The sequence below is a fragment of the Ruditapes philippinarum genome, unplaced genomic scaffold (assembly GCF_026571515.1).
Source record: "Ruditapes philippinarum isolate M1 unplaced genomic scaffold, ASM2657151v2 ctg5760_1_1_1_1, whole genome shotgun sequence".
NCBI lineage: Eukaryota > Metazoa > Mollusca > Bivalvia > Venerida > Veneridae > Ruditapes > Ruditapes philippinarum.
In genome coordinates, this window is record NW_026860347.1 from 8,204 (window position 1) to 28,897 (window position 20,694).

At 33.0% G+C, this 20,694-nt stretch overlaps 1 protein-coding gene across 1 annotated transcript; it reads left to right on the forward strand.

Annotated features, from left to right (window-relative positions):
* Positions 1 to 7,904: 7,904 nt before the first annotated feature.
* Positions 7,905 to 9,267, forward strand: LOC132759729 (trichohyalin-like). The gene has a single exon (XM_060751548.1). The coding sequence runs from the start codon at positions 7,918 to 7,920 to the stop codon at positions 9,265 to 9,267; it is 1,350 nt and encodes a 449-aa protein (XP_060607531.1). The 5' UTR covers positions 7,905 to 7,917.
* The last annotated feature ends 11,427 nt before the right edge of the window (positions 9,268 to 20,694 follow it).

The window sequence follows — 20,694 nt, forward strand, 5'->3', positions numbered from 1 at the left end:
CTTTTATACTAAATGTTTTTTTCTCCATTTTAAAAAATCAATACACAATACGCCCGTTATAATGCCGCCTATACATGTCAACACGTGTAAACAAAAAACCGTTAACGTTGTACCGGGCGATCCCTGATAGTTGACAAAAATAACGGGAACAAAATTCTAAAAAAAAAAAAAACCAATTTTAGCCAAAGGGGGAAAAATTCACCCGAAAACGTTGCGGCGAAGGGGGGGGATGACACCCCTTTGTCTTTTTTTTAAAAATAAATAAAATTTTTGACCAGTTTTTTAAAAGAGACAGTTTGGGTTCCAATTGATAATAATTTTTTGAGTCCATACACTTGGGATAATACTAAAAATCTTTATATGTAGCAGAACGTTTTTAAAAAAACCGTTACACGATCGAAAATATACGCCGCAATCTCGGTCCCATTCTCGAGTTCCTATGGTAATTTTTCAGGGTAGAGAAGGGAATTTCCTTTATAAATAAGTTTTATTACACCCAATAGTCATGATTCTGGAATTAACCAGTGTCAAAAAATAACATTAAAACAATTTACAATATACTAAAATCATGGTATTGGATGTGATACTATTGTTCATTTTTATATTGTCAATACCCTGGGGCTTTATTATTTTTAAAGTGTTTTTAGTAGCTTAACGGATTTCAGCTTCAGCAATTTTTTCGAGTGAATTTCTCCAGGTAAAATATCATTGAATTTCGGGACAGAGATAGGACAATCATTTTCCATTTTCAAAGGTCATCAAACAGTTCAATTCTTGGAAAAGTTCAAAGAAGTCATCTAGACTTTTGCCATTTGTTTCTGACGCTTTTACTTTAGGGTTTAAATAACTTTTCCATGTACAATTTTTTTGATTATTTCTTTTTTAATGACTTTAATTTTTTCAAATTTTCAATTTCGTTTAAATCATTTACAGATACAATTTCATTAAAAGCTAAATTTGTCTATTTCTATTTTCAAATTTTTGCAATTTTCAAAAAAATATCTAAGTTTTCTATAAACACCTCTGATTTTTCAGAGTCCCAGAGCTTTGTTAATAGGATCAGTAATTATCTCTTTTTACATATTTATTTGTATGATAAGTACGATATGTTTTGTTCATCTTTTTTACCATTTGAGAGTTAATGATAACAGCACAATGGACAATCACAAAATAAATGCACTTCTATTTTTCATCAAATATACTTGAAAAACATAAAGAGGTCGACACAAAAAAAACCACAACACTTGCATTTTGTAAGCATGTAGTTTTAGGATTTTAATATAGTCTGGCTCTTCTTTACCCATTTTCAAATAAACAAATTATTTCCCCTTTACAAAAATCTAACATCTTATATACATAACCACTTACAACAGTATCAATTGACTTTTCTATTTTTAACAGACATGTCAATTTAAATTGGCACATTTGTAATTTAACTTCCTTGATTATTGAAAATCTGTTCGTAAATATCAAATAAAAAAATCCCAGATTGGCTATAATGTTTTAAGGAGAAAAAAGCAACAGGATTAAAATAATGAAACTACATTTTTTTTTGACTCCAGAATTTATTTTGCCCCCTTATTTGTTTAACCACAGAAAATTATTGTAATAAAAAGTATGATAATTATGGAATTTTATCTTCTGTTAGAATTCTAGAAACATTTTTACATACTCGTAACAAATTCTCGTTCAACTCTGTTTTGTCGACGAAGCCGAAATTTCAGAATCAAGAAACCCCTATTCTTTTCTTGCTCTTTGAACATCGTTTTAAAATCAAGAATTTACAATAAGAAGTTTAAAGAAGAATGTCATTGCCTGTTGACATATATCTTTTTTAAACAAGTTTAAAATAATTTAAAATTAAAATTGTTCTATAAATATAAATTAAATATATGAATTTATAAATAAATCGATGAATATTCACTATTTTATAGATTGACTAAAAAACCGAAAGGTCAGAGAACAATTTGATATTTTATGGAAACAAGCGGACATGTGAGGGTGTTAACATTTTTGCTGATTCACTTGACTGAATAAAAAAGTTGCATTCAACAACACTTAATGTCCTGGATCATTAGTTCGGACAGTTGCGTGGTCAATCTAGGGTAACGCAATACTTTTCCGATTAAGAGGCCACCGAACTGATAACGAAGAAAATCAATAAATTTGTCATTATCCTCGTTATGGTATCGGGACAATAACTGCCCTACTGTAAGAGTTCGCCTATATCAAAAATATACAAATACAAATGTACATAAAGTAATTTTATGAGCGTTGTGACAAATGTATCCGGTCAGATGATTGTAAGGTAAACCTGCACGTGATGAATATCCGAACGACCTGTTTCTAAAATGAACGATAATCACTTATTCGTTTATTACGGCCTTTTGATTCGGGTAATTACGCCCTTTTTTTCGCGTTATAATGCCCCTTTTTTGATTCGCGTTTTTAAAAACGACAGGTTTTCAATTTTGAAAAAATCCTGGTTAAATTAGATTGGGGTATGGCGGGCGGATGGGCGGCTGGGCGGATGGGCGGATGGGCCCGGGGCGTCAAACGAAATTGTGTCCCTCTGTAACTCTTCAACCCTTTGAAGAATTTTTGATGAAACTTAAAGACAAATGTTTTACCAACATCATAAAAAGATGACGTGCAGAAACGCAATTGTTCCGACTGCTGGCCTGGCTCCCAAGGTCAAGGTCCAAGTGACATTAACGATTGAAAATCTGTCCGCTCTGTAACTTTCAACCTTTGAAAGAATTTTTGATGAAACTTCAGACAAAATGTTTACCACATCAAGATGACGTGCAGAAAGCATGTTTCCGCATGGCTTGGCTCCAAGGTCAAGGTCACAGTGCAGAACGCATGTTCCGCATGGCTGGCTCCAAGGTCAAGGTCACAGTGACATTAACATTGAAAATCCTGTTTACATGATTTTACCTCCTTGATTTGGCAGTCAAAAGGTCTATCATGCTTTGAGGTAATTTAAAAAAGAATGATATATTATTTATGTATACTTTGTAATTGTTTTTTATTATACAGTTATAAATATAATTATAGTGAACAAATTCTTCTGTGCTGAACTCGTCCTACTTTCTGCAACAGATTTTTGTTCAAACTTTCACAGAAAAGCTTTGGGTCATAAGCACGCCTGGCACATATTGTCGGGGTTTTGTGATTTTAGTTTTTGAACCTAATTATGGCCCTTTTGTTTTTTTTCCTTATAATAATTTATAGTGAACACTTCTTTCAGTGGCAATTCCTCCTACATTATTCATGTTTTTACATTGCACATAGTTACATTTGTTGTTTTTGGGTTGTATTTGTAATTTGCAAATACAACATATTTATTACAATGGTGATAATTGAAAACGCTGGGTTTTCAAATGGCATTGCCATGTTTCTTGTTATGTCTTGTTTTGCGTTATAACGCGAATAAAGGCGTAAATTTATGCTTTTGATTAAGCGTTAAAACATCTTTATTCGCGTTATTAACGGCAGTTGAAGGTGTGAAACGTCCATTTTGTTATTTTACACGTACACGTAATGTCCTATTTACAACTGAATATAATACAGAAATATGAAAATGTAGGTTTTTCCAAACATGTTTGTTTTTTGTCAAGTGATTATGTACATGAGAATTTTTTAACATGAGTGCTTCAATATTAGAACGAGATGTGTTTATTGTACAACTTTTAAGGGTGTAGGTTTGATATTTCAATCTAAGTTTATGTAATAATATATACGTTATTGTCATCAATAATAAAAAAAAAAATTCTGTAAATTTTGGTAACTCCCAGAGCATGTACTGATCATATTTTAATATCAAACATTTAAAAACAAATTTTGATTATTTGCTGAGTTTCAAGAATGTAACTGTTTTTTAAAATTAAGATAATATATATTAACTTTATATAAAAAAATCTATGTTGTGGACATTTATATTAAACAGTCTGTATGCAAAAATATGGGTGAAATGTAAAAAGTATTGGTAAACTTAATTACTTCCAAAATAAAAGTAATAAAAATACCGCATGAGCTGAAAGTACTGGTACTGGTATTAAAGGAGTATACTGTAATAGTACTAATGTTTTTTCCGTATTGTGTAAAAATGGTAGTTTGCCATTATAGGTACTATTGCAAACCGTTTGTCCATTATATCATTGTAAATAGTTTGCTATAAAAATACCGTATATATCGACAAGGCAGGAGTCTGATTAACTTGATTCTGCAATGTCCAGTCTACCATCGACAGCACAGCGTCAGGTCCGCTTGTTCCTTTACCATCTAGACCTATCGTTTGACCTTCGTCAATCAGGAAGTTGAGTTGTTGTACGATATCATCCAGTCTTACTCCGAGTATCTTACACAGGGTTAAAAAGTATATTGGGACCATCTGGCGAGAAAATTGAGGCAAACTGACGTTCTGTCTGAATGTACAAACTTTTCTTCAGTGTCTCGTGTGGCAACACTACGGCGTATACCCTCATTATCTATGAAATAACAAAAATAGATCCATAGTTAAACGCAAATTAAAGTGACATTTTGCCTTTTCAAGTATAAATAGTGGGTGAAAATGTCGTAGGGCGAATTGTAAAATAAAAGAGTTATGTGTTTGAGTTGATAAATAAATTAAATAGATAAATAATTGAATACATCATGCGTGTTGTTTTTATTTTTTATTCCCCTTATTATTACGATTGTCAAAACAGTCCTATAAACCTTTCCTGTATACCTATACAGTAGCCGAATTATCTTTTCCAATCTATACTTTTTCTTTCTTCATAACCTATTACATAATAATAAGTCGCTTTCTATCTAACCTGTGACCCGTTTACATTGTACACGAATGCAATGCTTCATTGCATTCACCATTAACAGTTTATTATATATAGACGTACATTGTAAACTTTTCAATAAATATTGTTATATATCTTTGATATATCTTTTTACTTCACAGGTTAGTGATACATTTTTGTTGTGCATTTCACTCTAGTAATAAGTATAAGTAATTTGTATTAAACTCTGATCTTAATAAGTATTTTAAAGCTCAACTTGGTAAAAGGAATCGTTCATGTTATCATTTCATATTTTGTATACATGTACTTTGTTATTATATTGATTCATTTGCATTCACCATTAACAGTTTATTATATATAGACGTACATTGTAAACTTTTCAATAAATATTGTTATATATCTTTGATATATCTTTTTACTTCACAGTTTCCAATCCATTCCAAAGGACCCATGATTGTCCATCAATTATTATAAATGTTGTTTTCGCGGACCAGCTTATCAGCTGCGGCAGATTATATATATCTCTACCGACTGAGTGAACCCGTGACAACTGGCGCCCAGTACAGGATTTGGAATTAGGATTGGACATTGTTTTATATTAATTGTATTATATATACATGGATATTTTAAATTCAGTTTGAATACACACCATGTGACGTCAGAGCGTTTTACGTTTTCTATTGGATATTTTATCCGTTTGACTTGGTCAATCGTGTATTTGTTTACACGTATCTGATCTATTTTTGGATTTACACGTGCTATGGTACCTACTCCTGAGCTGTCATTTGAGATCTCCGACGTTGGATTCTGTAAACATAGGCCTATGGAACTACTTATCATCACCACCAGGAAGGATTACCATCGATAACCAGGATTTCCTATGGATATTTCTGACACTGTGTTTATTATTGTGTTTTAAGTTTTGTGCATAAGTGTGTATACATGTGATTAAGTGTTTGTTTATATGTGGATTTAGGATATAGAAAGTAAGTGTATTTTCTTGAGGTTTTTGATATTTTAAATTTTTGAGTAACTTTTTATTAAGTAACTTATATATATTCAGAAAATTAATAAGTAAATTGTTGGTATTGGCTAAGATATTTTTGATAGCCAAATTTCATTAGTCTTAAGTCATAATTTTGTTTTATAAATTTACGTTAACAAGTCAGGATATTCCATCTTTTTCCCTCGTATATTGCAGTAATATAATTCTCTATTAGGAGGCCACAAGAAAAATTTTCTCTTCTCCCCTCGTTATTAACTTCCATTTTGACCAATTACTCCTATAACAACTGAAATCAATACCAATATGTCTCTATCTCCTCGATAGTCGAGTGGTCTAAAGTGTCGGATTGTCTACACCGTATTGGTCAGTTGTATTAGTGTGTGAGTTCGCTCCCTACTTTCGACCATATTTTTTTTTTCAAATATTTTTTTTGTTTGTTTGAGAAATAATAGTTAAATAAACGTTTAACTATTTCTCACTCTTATTGCACAAACATTGCAATAAAAGATTAAAATATACAAGATAATATCTTGCCATTAAACTTACATAACATTTGCTTTTTGTAATTCAATTACAAGAAGTAAATTTTAATATGATATAAAAAAATACCGTTTCAATGCATTGATAGTTGAATCGCGGATATAGTTCGCAGCGCGACGCGTTTAGTTTATGAACGATGCTGTTGTTTTATAGTTTTGATAAATAAGTAAGCAGATACTTGAATATTGTTTCTTCTGAAATACATTTATCAAAACTATGAATGTTTAAAAGATTTTGCGTGTAGCGTGAAACTATTCGTCTTTGCAAACTTTGTAAAGGTTGGTTCATTGAAAAAAATAAAACAAAGATGGTGATTTTGTGTTATTTAGAGAAACTTCACAGGTAAAGTAAACGTAAGACCCATAGAAGAGGTATCATTGACCATTACGATTATTGATTGTGTAAGAGTCAAGAGTCTCCGTAGCGTAGTGGTAAGAACACTTGCCCATTGACCGGGAGGTCTGAGGTTCGAAACCTACAAATTGCCTAAGGTTTTTTTAATATCAGATAGTTATTACATGTTATACTTATAACACCACAACATCATTCCATTAATTGGCTGGTTAATTAATAAATAAATATAAATATTTAAATTAGCCCAAGAGTAAAGCATGTAGAACTACCGTAGAAAGCAAATGGTGAGAAGCAGAAGGGGAAGTAATCAGGTCGATACGTTGTAAGTATATATATCCAAGAAATTTCGCGGGAAAAACACGGACTAAAAGGGCAGTAACTGTGTAGTAACTGTGATAATTATCCAAACCTTTATACATTAAAAAGTATATGTGTACAAGTGTTGTTTCTTTTTTTACTTTAAAGCAAAATTGTTACAAACGATATTTTGAAGGTTTGTCTATTGTGTTTATTATAGTAGATATTGGTTCTGAAATTGAGTTGATTCGGTTGTTTGCTTGTATTTGAAATGGTATGCTGATGAGTGTTATTGTGGTTTATTACTGCATCGTGTGATTTTGTATTATTGTGGCTTAAGGTTAATTAATACGTTTTGTTGGAAATAGGTATTGAATCTGGTGATTTTTATTGGTTTGGAAGTGCTGATTTCGTTATTGGTTGATATATATAGGATTGTTTGGAGTTTTCTTTCGGATTAAGTTATTTGACGTTGACTTGTGTTTTTGGACCTTTCCGAGTGCATTTTGAATTTAAATGTAATCTACTGAGCTGTTAGATTGAACTTTATCAAAAGGAAGCAGAGAGATATTGACCATTCGATAGTTTTATGCAATAGACATGGCGTCATTTATATCTGAAAGAGAAATGAGGTTACGAAGAAGAGAAGCAGCTAGAGAAGAGGAGGAGAGGAAAAGAAAGGAACAATTGGAATTTGATTTGATGGAAAAAGAGTTAGAGATTATTAGAAAACAGAGAGAACAACTGAAAGCTGATACACAAAGAAAAGTATTAAGTCAAACAGGAAATATTGGAAGTACTGAGAATTTTGCTGGAAATGATAAAGATGAGGAGGAACAGAATGAAGTACTTTTCACTACTTTAGATGAATTTTAATTCGACCCACATGAGATAAGAAGTAACTCAAGCTTCTCAAATGAAATGGAAAATAGTAAGCATTTTAAGGAAGATGGAAGGAAAGAGTTATGGACTTATGGAACAACACAAGCTGTAGTTCATAATGAGGTTGACAAAAGTGTCATGGATCAATCAATAGAAAGTATGCTAAGTAAAGCAAGATTATCGAGGAAAGTTACAGATAAAACAGGTGAGGAACACATAAGAGATTTAGACGACAATAATGACAGAAGGTTTAGAGAAAGTTTGAAAAATGTTAAAGCTGATGGAAGAGATAGGATGCTTCAGTTGAAAGAAAGAGAAATAGATAGACAGTTAAGAGAGAAAAAGGATACGGAACAGAGACTAAAAGAGGAAGAATTATTAGATAAGGAAATAGAATACTACGAAGAAAAGTTATTGAGAAGGAGAGCACAAGATGAACAAGAGGCACTAGAGAGACGTTTGAGGAATGATATCGAAACGAATTTACGGAAGGAATATGAGCAGAAATTAAAGAATGAATTGAAGGAAATTGCAAGAAGAGAAAGTGAAGAAAGAAAGTACTTTGAAAGAGAAAAGGAAAGAAAGCAATTGAAAGAGAAGGAAAGACTGATGATGATGAAACGAGAAAAGCAAAGAGAAGAAGAAATGAAAATGATGGAAAGAATAGAGAGTTTGAAGAAGATTGAATTGGAAATAGATATGAGAAATAATGAGTTTGAAGGCGAAGACAGTGATAATGATATCGATAGAGATGTACAAGAAAGGATGGAACTTTTAAGACAGGAAATGATGAGTTTAGAAGAAAGAATACATATGAAGAGTAGAGATTGTAGAAATAAAGGGACATTATTTAAAGATAGAAACACAACAAGAAAGCCATGTGTATCATCAGGAACACCACAAATACCTCATTTTGATGGAACACAATTCGAAGAATGGAAACTCGAAGTGGAAAGTGCAATAGAATCGGGATTATATCAAGATTACGTTTTGGCACAGGCGGTGAGATCATCCGTAGTTTCAACAGCAAGAAGGGTGTTGCAAACATTAAGACCAGCAGCAACTACAAAAGAAATCGTTTCTAAAATGGAAGATATATACGGTAACATCAGAAGTGGAGACTCTATCATTCATGAATTTTACTCTGCCAAACAACAAATAAGTGAATCATGTTCTGAATGGGGAGTAAGAATCGAAACACTGTTTAATCAGGCGTTAGAAAGAGGAGAGATAGAACGATCTAGAAAGGATAGAAAACTAAAGGAAAGATTTTGGAGAGGACTTAAATCAGAAAAGATAAAATTATCGACAAGGACATCATACGAATCAGAGGATAGTTTTGATATTTTAAGACGGAAAGCTAGAATAAGAGGAGAGGAGAGGAAGTAATTGGAAAATTCGCCAAGGAGAGAACAAGAAAGGATTGGTTGTGTCAAATAAGAATGAAATCAAAGTATGAGTCAAACCATTAACAGAAAGTTGATAGACTCCAAAGAGAAAATGGACAAACTTTTTTGAAGAAACTGGAGGGATTTTAGGAAACGGGAGAGTTGAATGAACTAAAAGGATCAACAAGGATCGAGGATGGAGCGTCTGCATAGAACCTGGGGTCATGAGAGCTATACTTTCGCTCTGTGCAAGGCAGAAGGGATTGGTTATGACTCGAGAGGTGAGAATAGAGGGATATGACGATTTCAGCAGCAGTGAGGAGTACCGGTATAATGATAGACGAAAACAAACGGAATTACAAAGATTCACAATAGGAAAGGAGAAATTATAAAGAAAGCATAGAAGAATCCTCATCGTCAAATGAAATGCTGAAAGAAAATAAGGACAAAAAGGATGAGAAGAAAGATTTAAACTAGATGATGTCTCTGTTGAGGGGGAAACAGGAGACAAGAACAGAAACCCCTTTCATGAAAAATACATTTTTGATAGAATAGTGGGAACAAGCAATGAAAGTGAAGTTATTGTACATAACAAGTTGACAAAAGGGCTGATAGACACTGGATCAATGGTAACAACAATATCATCTACATTCTACAAATCCCTTAAACCAATTCCAAAGTTGCATTCCATGGACGACTTTGAATTAGATGTTAGATGTGCAAGCGGAGAAAGATTGCCGTACTTAGGTTATATTGAAATATGCATCGAAGTACCATCGCTTACCAAGATAGCTGTTCCAATTTTGGCTCTTGTTGTTACCGACACTGATTACCATCAACGTGTTCCACTTGTAATTGGCACTAATTTGATAAGAGAAATATATCAACAAACAAACCCTAAAGATAACACCAACTTACCTAATTCTTGGAATGTAGCCTTCCACGCTATAACAAGTAATTCAATTGGAGTAGTAAAAGCTACAAAAGATATTAAACTACACCCAATGGAAACGAAAACAGTTATAGGATTTGTCCGAAAGCAACATAACACGTTATCAGCTGTTACAGAACCACTGGAAAATGACTTTGAGAACAGAGTAACAGTTTGTCCCAGAGTCGTCACATTAAACAATGTAGGAAAGACAGCTCGAGTTCCAGTTCGACTGTGTAATATATCAGCAAAGACCATAACGATTTCTGCAAAATCAAATATATGTCAGCTTGAAGAAGTAAATGTCGTTCGAGAGGCTCCGATTTTCACTGATAACAAATCAAATGAGGACATCAAAACATCTGTAGAACCTGAAAAAGAAAATGAAATACATATGAGGAACATAGATATATCTGAAAGAGAAAACATGAATTATAAAAAGAACTTACCTCCATCCGTTGTAACTATACAGCAACAGACATCACCTGAAAAAGAAGAAGAAATAATGAATGAAAACGATGACATTCAACATAATTCAACAACAAATACTTTTGATGTAGACCTAGAAGATACCAATTTAACAGCAGAACAGAAAGAAAAGGTTTTCGATCTGTTTCGAAAATGGCACTGTATCTTTCCGAAGTCTTCAACTTCCTTAGGCCACACTTCAGCCGTGAAGCATATTATAGAGCTAACTGATAATACCCCATTTAAAGAGCCATATCGCCGTGTACCTCCAGCACTTTTTAACGAAGTAAGAGAACATCTACAGGAGATGTTAGACAGCAACACTATTAGAGAATCAAATAGTCCGTGGTCATCAAATGTAGTGATTGTCCGAAAGAAGGATGGGAAGATTCGTTTCTGCATCGATTTTCGAAAGCTTAACCAACGCACTAAGAAGGATGCATATGCTATTCCGCGGATTGAAGACACCTTACAGTTACTTTCAGGCTCTCAATATTTCTCTAAACTGGACCTCAAATCTGGTTACTGGCAGGTCGAAGTTCGAGAAGAGGACAAGGAAAAGACAGCATTTCAGGTTGGAAGTGGTTTAGGATTCTATGAGTGCAACAGAATGCCCTTTGGCTTGTGTAATGCACCTGCCACTTTCCAAAGACTGATGGAACGTTGTATGGGCCATATGAATTTGCGCGACTGCCTCATTTACTTGGATGATATCATTATTTTTAGCAAAGACGTCGAAACACACATCAAAAGATTAGATGCCGTTTTTGGAAAATTAGCTGAATACAATTTAACAATCAAGCCTTCAAAATGCGAATTCTTTAAGACACAGACAACATATCTAGGACACGTTATATCAAAAGATGGAATTCAAGCAGATCCTGAAAAGATACAAGCAGTAAAATCATGGCCAACTCCAAAATCTGTGAAAGAAGTACGTCAATTCCTTGGATTCTCGGGATATTATCGGAGATTCATCAAAGGCTTCGCGTCAATAGTTCGTCCACTCAACAATCTTCTAATCGGTCATCCTACAAAGAAACAAAAGTTAAATCAAAAGAAACCTGTAAAGAAAACTCCATTTAAGTGGGAAGATGAACACCAACTTGCTTTTGAAAAAGTGAAAGAGATACTTACCTGTCCTCCGATTCTAGCCTATGCCGATTACAGTAAACCATTCAAGGTTCACACGGATGCTTCTAGTGTAGGTCTTGGAGCTGTGCTGTATCAGAAGCAAGATGAAAAAGATCGAGTGATAGCATACGCCAGTCGGAGCTTGAAGCCATCCGAGAGGAATTATCCTGCACATAAGCTCGAATTTCTTGCTCTCAAATGGGCCGTGACTGAAAAGTTTCACGACTATTTGTATGGCGGGAAATTCGAGGTTGTGACGGATAATAATCCTCTCACTTATGTCAACACCACAGCCAAGCTGGATGCAACAAGTCAAAGATGGATTGCAGCTCTGGCTAACTATGATTACACGCCAACTTATAGAAGTGGATTGCAGAATGCCGATGCAGACGGTTTATCGAGACGTCAACATTCACTTACCCAGGAGACTGTTAAAGCATTAAGTCTTGCTGCCACAATTGATACAGGACCTTTCATAGACAACGTCCAACTCCCTAGTGATAACAACATAAGCACCTCAGATGTTCCAGCTGATGTCGTTCTTCAGAACTGCCTTTCTAATACTGACTGGATTAAGGCACAGAATCAAGATATTCTAATCGCGTACATCATTGATCACCTTAGGAAAGGTTCGATTCCGACTAAGCCGGACGGACGCAGATTTTCAGGGATTAATGCTTATGTGCGCGACTGGAATTATCTTATTCTGATGCAAGGAGTCCTGTACAGAAGACATCGAATCTTTGGTGAAGAGAGGTTGCAACTCGTCCTTCCAGAAAACCTGAAGGAAGATATTTTCAAGGCTTTGCATGATGACCTTGGCCACCAAGGTCGGGATAGGACGACATCTCTTATTAAAGAAAGGTTTTATTGGCCTGGCATGGACTCCTATATTGCTGGTATGGTGAGAAAATGTGGACGATGTTTGAGAAGAAAACACCTACCTGCTAAAGCACAACTCGTCCCGATACAGTCATCATACCCAATGGAAGTAGTCTGCATCGATTTTCTGTCACTTGAGAGATCAAAAGGAGGCTATGAAGACGTGCTGGTCATCACTGATCATTTTAGTCGATATGCTCAGGCGTACCCTACGAGGAACCAGACGGCAAAGACCACTGCAAAGGTTCTCTTTGAGAACTTTGTAGTTCACTATGGTTTTCCAGCACGGATTCATAGCGACCAGGGCCAGAACTTCGAGTCCCATCTAATCAAGGAACTCTGTCAACTTGCCGGTATCGAGAAGAGTCGAACCACGCCTTACCATGCCATGGGCAACGGGATGACCGAACGCTTTAACCAAACGTTGCTCAAGATGCTGGGGACCCTTGAAGATAATCAAAAGGCTGATTGGAAAGCGCATGTGCCTACATTAGTCCATGCCTACAATGCCACACATCATGAGAGTACGGGGTTCTCTCCTTACTATCTGATGTTCGGCAGACATCCCAGACTTGCCATTGATGCCTTCTTGGGTTTACCCACAGACACTTTGTCTGCCAGCAAACATTCAGAGTACGTGGTTAAGCTACATGAACGTCTCAAAACAGCATACGAAAAGGCTAGATTGATATCAAGTAAGACGGGTCAGCTCAACAAAGCAAAGTATGATGAGAGAGCTCGAAGTTCTGTTATCGCACCAGGAGACCGAGTTCTTGTCAAGAACGTTTCCATCAGAGGCAAACAGAAACTGGCCGATAAATGGGAACATGACCCGTATATCGTCATTAGCCAGCCTAACCATGACATACCTGTCTACCAAGTGAAGCGTGAAGGGGCAAGGTACAAGAAGACAAGAACGCTCCATCGTAATCTCCTTTTGCCTTTCATGTCAACCACGGATGCCATTGAAACAGATGATGACCCGGACACACCTGCCGAAGATCAGGTTGCAAACAATACTGTAAGGCCGTATGTTATTCCTATGAGACGATCTGCAGGCTCGCCAGGACTCCTTCCTTCTTCAAGACCGAAACGCACATCAAGAGCACCTGATAGATATGGATATTGAACCATGGCTTTATTCTTATTTCTCTCTATTTCAAGATATGTACAAACATGTATGGTAGTATTGTTTGATTCATATTGTTTGAATGATTTAGTGAGCATGATTTTCAAATGAGTGAATACTTTATGTAAGTGTGATTGTTTAAATCTGTTGTTCTCTATTTTGAATCAATTATGTTGATTTTTCTTTTTCAGAAACGTTGTAATACAGAGGCATATCTTGATGGTATTGATAGGAAATAAACATTGTATTAGTGCCATTAATTTGCAAATTTTTGAATCATTTCAGATGATCCAGAAAACATCAATTGTATGTGTGTGCCGATGACATTTTTCACTTGTAATTATCATTAATCATACCTGTTGTTTTTATTTGTCATTTCAGGACATGTGCTGGTGATTTTGTTAGGACACTATCCTGATCCTACTTCAAGTACAATTATTATACTTACTAGTACCGTTTTGTTTCAGACAAACTCGATAAGGTAGTACCATGTCGTTGATATATTTAAATACTTTCATGTTTCAAAGTCACTTTCATTTCATATGCCATTTCATCTCATCTATCATCATATTTTGATTCCTTTTATATTTAGGTTCGGAAATGTCGGGACGCCATTTATAAAGTAGGGGGAGTGTGTCGTAGGGCGAATTGTAAAATAAAAGAGTTATGTGTTTGAGTTGATAAATAAATTAAATAGATAAATAATTGAATACATCATGCGCGTTGTTTTTATTTTTTATTCCCCTTATTATTACGATTGTCAAAACAGTCCTATAAACCTTTCCTGTATACCTATACAGTAGCCGAATTATCTTTTCCAATCTATACTTTTTCTTTCTTCATAACCTATTACATAATAATAAGTCGCTTTCTATCTAACCTGTGACCCGTTTACATTGTACACGAATGCAATGCTTCATTGCATTCACCATTAACAGTTTATTATATATAGACGTACATTGTAAACTTTTCAATAAATATTGTTATATATCTTTGATATATCTTTTTACTTCACAGGTTAGTGATACATTTTTGTTGTGCATTTCACTCTAGTAATAAGTATAAGTAATTTGTATTAAACTCTGATCTTAATAAGTATTTTAAAGCTCAACTTTGTAAAAGGAATCGTTCATGTTATCATTTCATATTTTGTATACATGTACTTTGTTATTATATTGTACACGAATGCAATGCTTCATTGCATTCACCATTAACAGTTTATTATATATAGACGTACATTGTAAACTTTTCAATAAATATTGTTATATATCTTTGATATATCTTTTTACTTCACAGTTTCCAACCCATTCCAAAGGACCCATGATTGTCCATCAATTATTATAAATGTTGTTTTCGCGGACAGCTTATCAGCTGCGGCAGATTATATATATCTCTACCGACTGAGTGAACCCGTGACAAAAAGGTCAAAGTCAAAACAACTTGAAATTTTTCCATAATAGGTTTCAATTTTAAATTATAGATAATAATCCATGTGAATAATCACTAACCCACGTGAATCACAATAAATGCTATAGATAACCTTCGGAATATCTCGTTAATGCTCCGTTTATAAAAAGAGTGGGTAGGCCTTTTGATATTTCAGGCAATTTATCATATTTTATCATTGCCAATTTTCATAATCAACTTTTGTTCAATGGTCATTATAATTGTCAATCTTTTTAAATATATAGCCAAATGAACTCAATCAGACTGATTAAGCGTAATGTTCCTTGAAGATAGAGGTAAAAACAGCGTATTTGAACCTTATTAAAGCAACGATCTTTATTGTAACGGTAAAAAATCATGATATCACCTGAATAGGTAACATATGGTACTAGTTAATGCTTTTTAATTCTTTAGTGTTAGGAGACACAGGCAAAATTTTCATTTCTACGATTTGAATTTTTCTTTCAATATTCTATAAATGTCCTCGAAATAAAAACACTAGGCAGTCAGAGGAACAAAACTTTTCTCTTAAAAAATAAAATGGTGGTTTCCCAACTAGACCCACGTGGGTCAGGTTATATTATTTAGACTTCAAAATAGCTGTTATAGAGAACTATAAAAAACGTTAAAGTATCTGTCAAATGAATGACTAATACTTATTTTAATCTAACAATATCCAGAATATCTGTAATTGTAATTTCCAGAGGGTTTTTCAGTTATATGATTTGTTTTAAAACTTCTCGGTGACACTGTCGGCGTCTTGATTTCGTTCAATATATGAAATTATAATTACGCTTCAAACCCAAAATATATAGTATTTATACTGAAATTCATGCTAGGGCTTTAGAGAATGACATTTTAGCATGATTTGAGTAAATAACATCAATTTACTGTTTTTATCATTCATTTGTGTAAGTATCCCTTTAATAAATTCTATACAAATATACTTTATAGATACTTATAGATACTTATGTCAAACTCCTCCTCCATCATATAAACTTTCCTCAAAATTCCGACGTGTAAACTTTAAAAACTTCAATTACACACGATAAGAAGCATTTCCGTGTTAACATGTGTCACGCAAGAAGGGTGACGTCATTTAAATCGCTGTAGTGCATATTTATTGGCGTGTCATCGCGTCGTGCGTCATATGTTAAAGTTTCATTTATACTGTTTCATATTGTAACAATCTAGACATGTAGCATTGTTGTCTTCGCTTACTTTATATACTTGGTTATAACTCCTAATGCAATATGTCACAATCTGGGCACGTGAATTTGCTAACTTAGTCGAATAAATACTATGTATTGATTATAAAAATTATTAAAGTATGTCACGATTTGGACATGTGACACTACTGCTGCTGACAATGTTGAATATATACTGTGTTATATTAAACTATACCTATTATTAATAGTAAAACATCACAAAGGAGAAAGTCGTTGTTAAGTTTATAACTTTTAACCCATTACCCGATCTTCACGCCTTTTAACACCTTTTTCACCCCCCCCCTTTGTTGTCTAAAATAATGAAAAATGACTTATTTGGGCCCCAGCACTTGTTCTTGTTTAAAAAAGAGACCACTTTATCGTCGCGGACCCCATCCAAAAATACAGCTTTACGTTCTCATGACTCCCGAAAAGCGGCAATCCAAGCCTACTTATACTAAATCTGAAACCACAACCAAAATGCACTTCAAACAATGACTGAAATAGTCTGCTTGTAACCAAAGTGCACCCAAATAAATGGTTTATCACTTGCAGTCTTAGAGAATTTATGTACAGAGACTGATTTACAAGAAAAAAGTGGCCATCTCGGCAAAGTTTATACTACTGGTTTAAAGTAGAAACTATACAGTGACAGGTTTAAATTATCGATTAGGTTCAACCAAAAACAAATACCACAATGCATTGCACAAATCATGGCGTCCATGTAAAGTTAGTGAAATGTGTTTACAACAATTTCTCACATTTCGAGTTAAATACATGGATTTAAACCAAGTTATGTGGTGCTAAGGAAACATAATATGTTCAATTCACTATTGCAATAACACTTCAGCGCAATGTTAAAGGATTTACGCAAGGAAATAAACAAACAGTTTAAAATATACATGTCCGGAAAATTCGGATACACATTCAAACTGAAATCAAGGAACAACAAGGATCTCCACAAGCATGTACAGGCAAAACTAGTTTATAAGCTACTTGTATGAGTATATGTTTTGTCGTTCTAAAGCGAAATATGCCTCATCTTGTGTTTTATGGCTGGTTATATCACTACACATGTTTGTCAAGAATTAATCATAATTTATTTTAAATTGAACAATTCTTTATTACTAGATGAAAAGTACCAAAGTCAAATAAAAGCAACTATAATCTCAAAAGCAGAAATAAATATAGCATGCAATCCAAATACTCTCTGGGAGGTTATAAAGGGAGCAATAAGAAATGAAACAATTCGATATGCAAGTCAAAAGAAAAAGAAAGAAAAAGAAAATGAGTTAAATTTGATGAAAGAAATAAAACAATTAGAAGAAAAAATACTAACTACTAGCAATAATGAACAAAACAATGAAAATAAATTACATAAAGAAATGATATCTAAAAAGCAAGAACTTGAACAAATTTATGAATACCGTGTTAATGGCTCGATTTTGAGAGCACGTGCTATTCACATAGAACAAAATGAAAAAAATAGTAAATACTTTTCTAACTAAGAAAAGAAGCATGCAGAGAAAAAAATTGTACACAAGTTAAAAATACAAAATAATGAAATTACAGACGCAAAACTAATATTAAAAGAAGAAAAATCATTTTTTGAAAATTTATACAAATACAGAGCCCCACAAAAATCAAATCTAAATTTTTTTAATACAGACATTAAATCATTAAATGAAGAAGAAAATAGCATATGTGAAGGAATATTAAATGAATATGAATAGAAAATAGCTTAATTAGACATGAAAAACAACCAAAGTCCAGGATCTGATGGTTTAACCGATGAATTTTATAACACATTTTGGAATAGCATCAAAAATATTTTCTTGATTCGATAAATAACTCTTTTCAAATATCAAAACTAACAACTTTTCAATGACAAGGAATTATATCTCTTATACCAAAGCCAGAAAAGATCTTACAAACATATCAAATTGGAGACCAATAAGTTTGGTTAACGTGGATTATAAATTAGCAACAAAAACTATTTCTAATAGCATCAAAAAAGTTTTGCCAACTATAATTAGTTTCAATCAAACAGGTTTCATGAAAAACCGTTACATTGGTGAAAACGTAAGGATGATTTTTGAAATAATTGAATATCTTCAAAAAGAAAACAAACCAGGTTTATTATTCTTTGCCGATTATGAAAAAGCATTTGATAGTTTAAATCATCAGTTTATCTTTAACACTCTTCAAAAGTTCAATTTTGGTAAAGGTTTTATACAATGGGTCCAACTTTTTTACACTGATATTTCAAGTATTTTTGTAAATAATGGTCATTTCTCAGAACCTTTTACCATAGAAAGGGGTGTTCGACAAGGATGTCCTTTATCATCATCATTATTCATCGTCTGTTTAGAAATTTTATCCAATTACATAGAAAAAGATAGTGAAATAAAAGGAATAAAAGTTGAGGACAAAGAAATAAAACAATCCTTCTTTGCAGATGATGCAACTTTCGTAAACGATGGTTCAGTTAAGTCTTTCGAAAAACTTGTCTATGTGATAACAGAATTTAGTAAAATTTCCGGTTTAAACCTTAATTCAAAGAAATCAACAATATTACGAGTCGGGTCATTTAAAGATACTAACATAGAATATTGTAAAGATAGAAAATTTAAGTGGACATTTGATTCAGCAAAAACATTAGGCTTTTTATTTTCGTCAGATTACAAGAAAAATACAAACATAAATTTAGAACCTAAACTTCAAGATTTTTTCAATTGCTTAAAGCAGTGGCAACACAGAAAGCTTACGTTAATGGGAAAAGTAATAGTGATAAAAAAACTTTTGCATTGCCAAAATTAATATATCCTTTTTCAGTTTTAGCAAACCCATCCAATGATAAGATGAAAGAAATAACTAAAGCGATGTTTCACTTTCTATGGGCAGGAAAACCAGAAAAAATAAAACGCAAAACTTTAAAACTTAATATAAAAAATGGTGGACTAAAAATGATATACATTACATTTTATCTTAATGCAGTAAAAGCAAGCTGGGTAAAAAGGTATATAAACAAAAATAATGAGAGTTCATGGAAACTTTTTGTAAAACACAAGATAAAGCAAAATGGAAATGATTTTATCTTCCAATGTAATCTTTCAAAAAATGATATCAATAATTTATATCCACATAATTCGTTCATGAATAATGTTCTTTCGTCTTGGTTTCACATTCTGCATGAGCACAATAAAAACAAAGATAATGTTAAAGACATAGTATGGAATAATTCTAGCATTAAAATTGACAACAAACTGGTTTATTATAAAACATGGCATGATAAAGGCATACTTTATATAGAACATCTTTATGATTATAGGAGAAAAGCCTTTTATAAATATGATGATTTTAAAGAAATTTACGGAATAGAAAATGCTGATTATCTAAGATACTTTATGCTAATAAACGATATACCAAAACAATACCTTGAGAAACTAAAAAATAACACAACTTATACGAAAGAACAAGATACGCTTCTCAATAAAATTCAAAAATCCAAAACAATAAATAAACTTTTATATAATATCCAACTTGAAAATGATGAGAAGGTAAAAAATAAAAATGAAGAGCAATGGGAAAAAGAAATAGATATAGAATTGAATTGGATTAAGATATATACTGTACCACTACAATGTACTATAGATGTGACATTAAGAAATTTTCAGTATAAGTTCATCCATAGACTTACTGCAACAAACACTATGCTTTTCAAATATAATCTATGCAATTCAAATTTGTGTGATTTTGCTGCAGTAGTTTAGAAACACTTCATCATCTATTTTGGAATGTAATATTGTGCAAAATTTATGGTCAAACTTGCATTCCTTTCTCTTATCCATTAATCTTCATTTTTCATACAGTAAAGAAACAGTGTTTTTTGGAGAGCTTACAACCAATATAAATAGTAATGTAGTAAATTATATCATTATTCTAATGAAATATTACATTTTTAAAATGAAATATCAAGGAAGAAAGCCCACTTTTGATATTTTTAAAACTTTTTGCTGTTAAGGATACAGATTGAAGAAGCAATTGCACTGTCAAATGATAAAATTGAATCGTACAAACAAAAATGGAGTAAATTATCTAACACTTTAACAAACAATACTGATGACTAAAACAATAATATTATGTAAATTAAACGTATAAACCATAAAACGTAAAAAATTTAATGAAACTGATTCACTTGTCTTTTTTTCCCCTGTCTTGTGTGTGTGT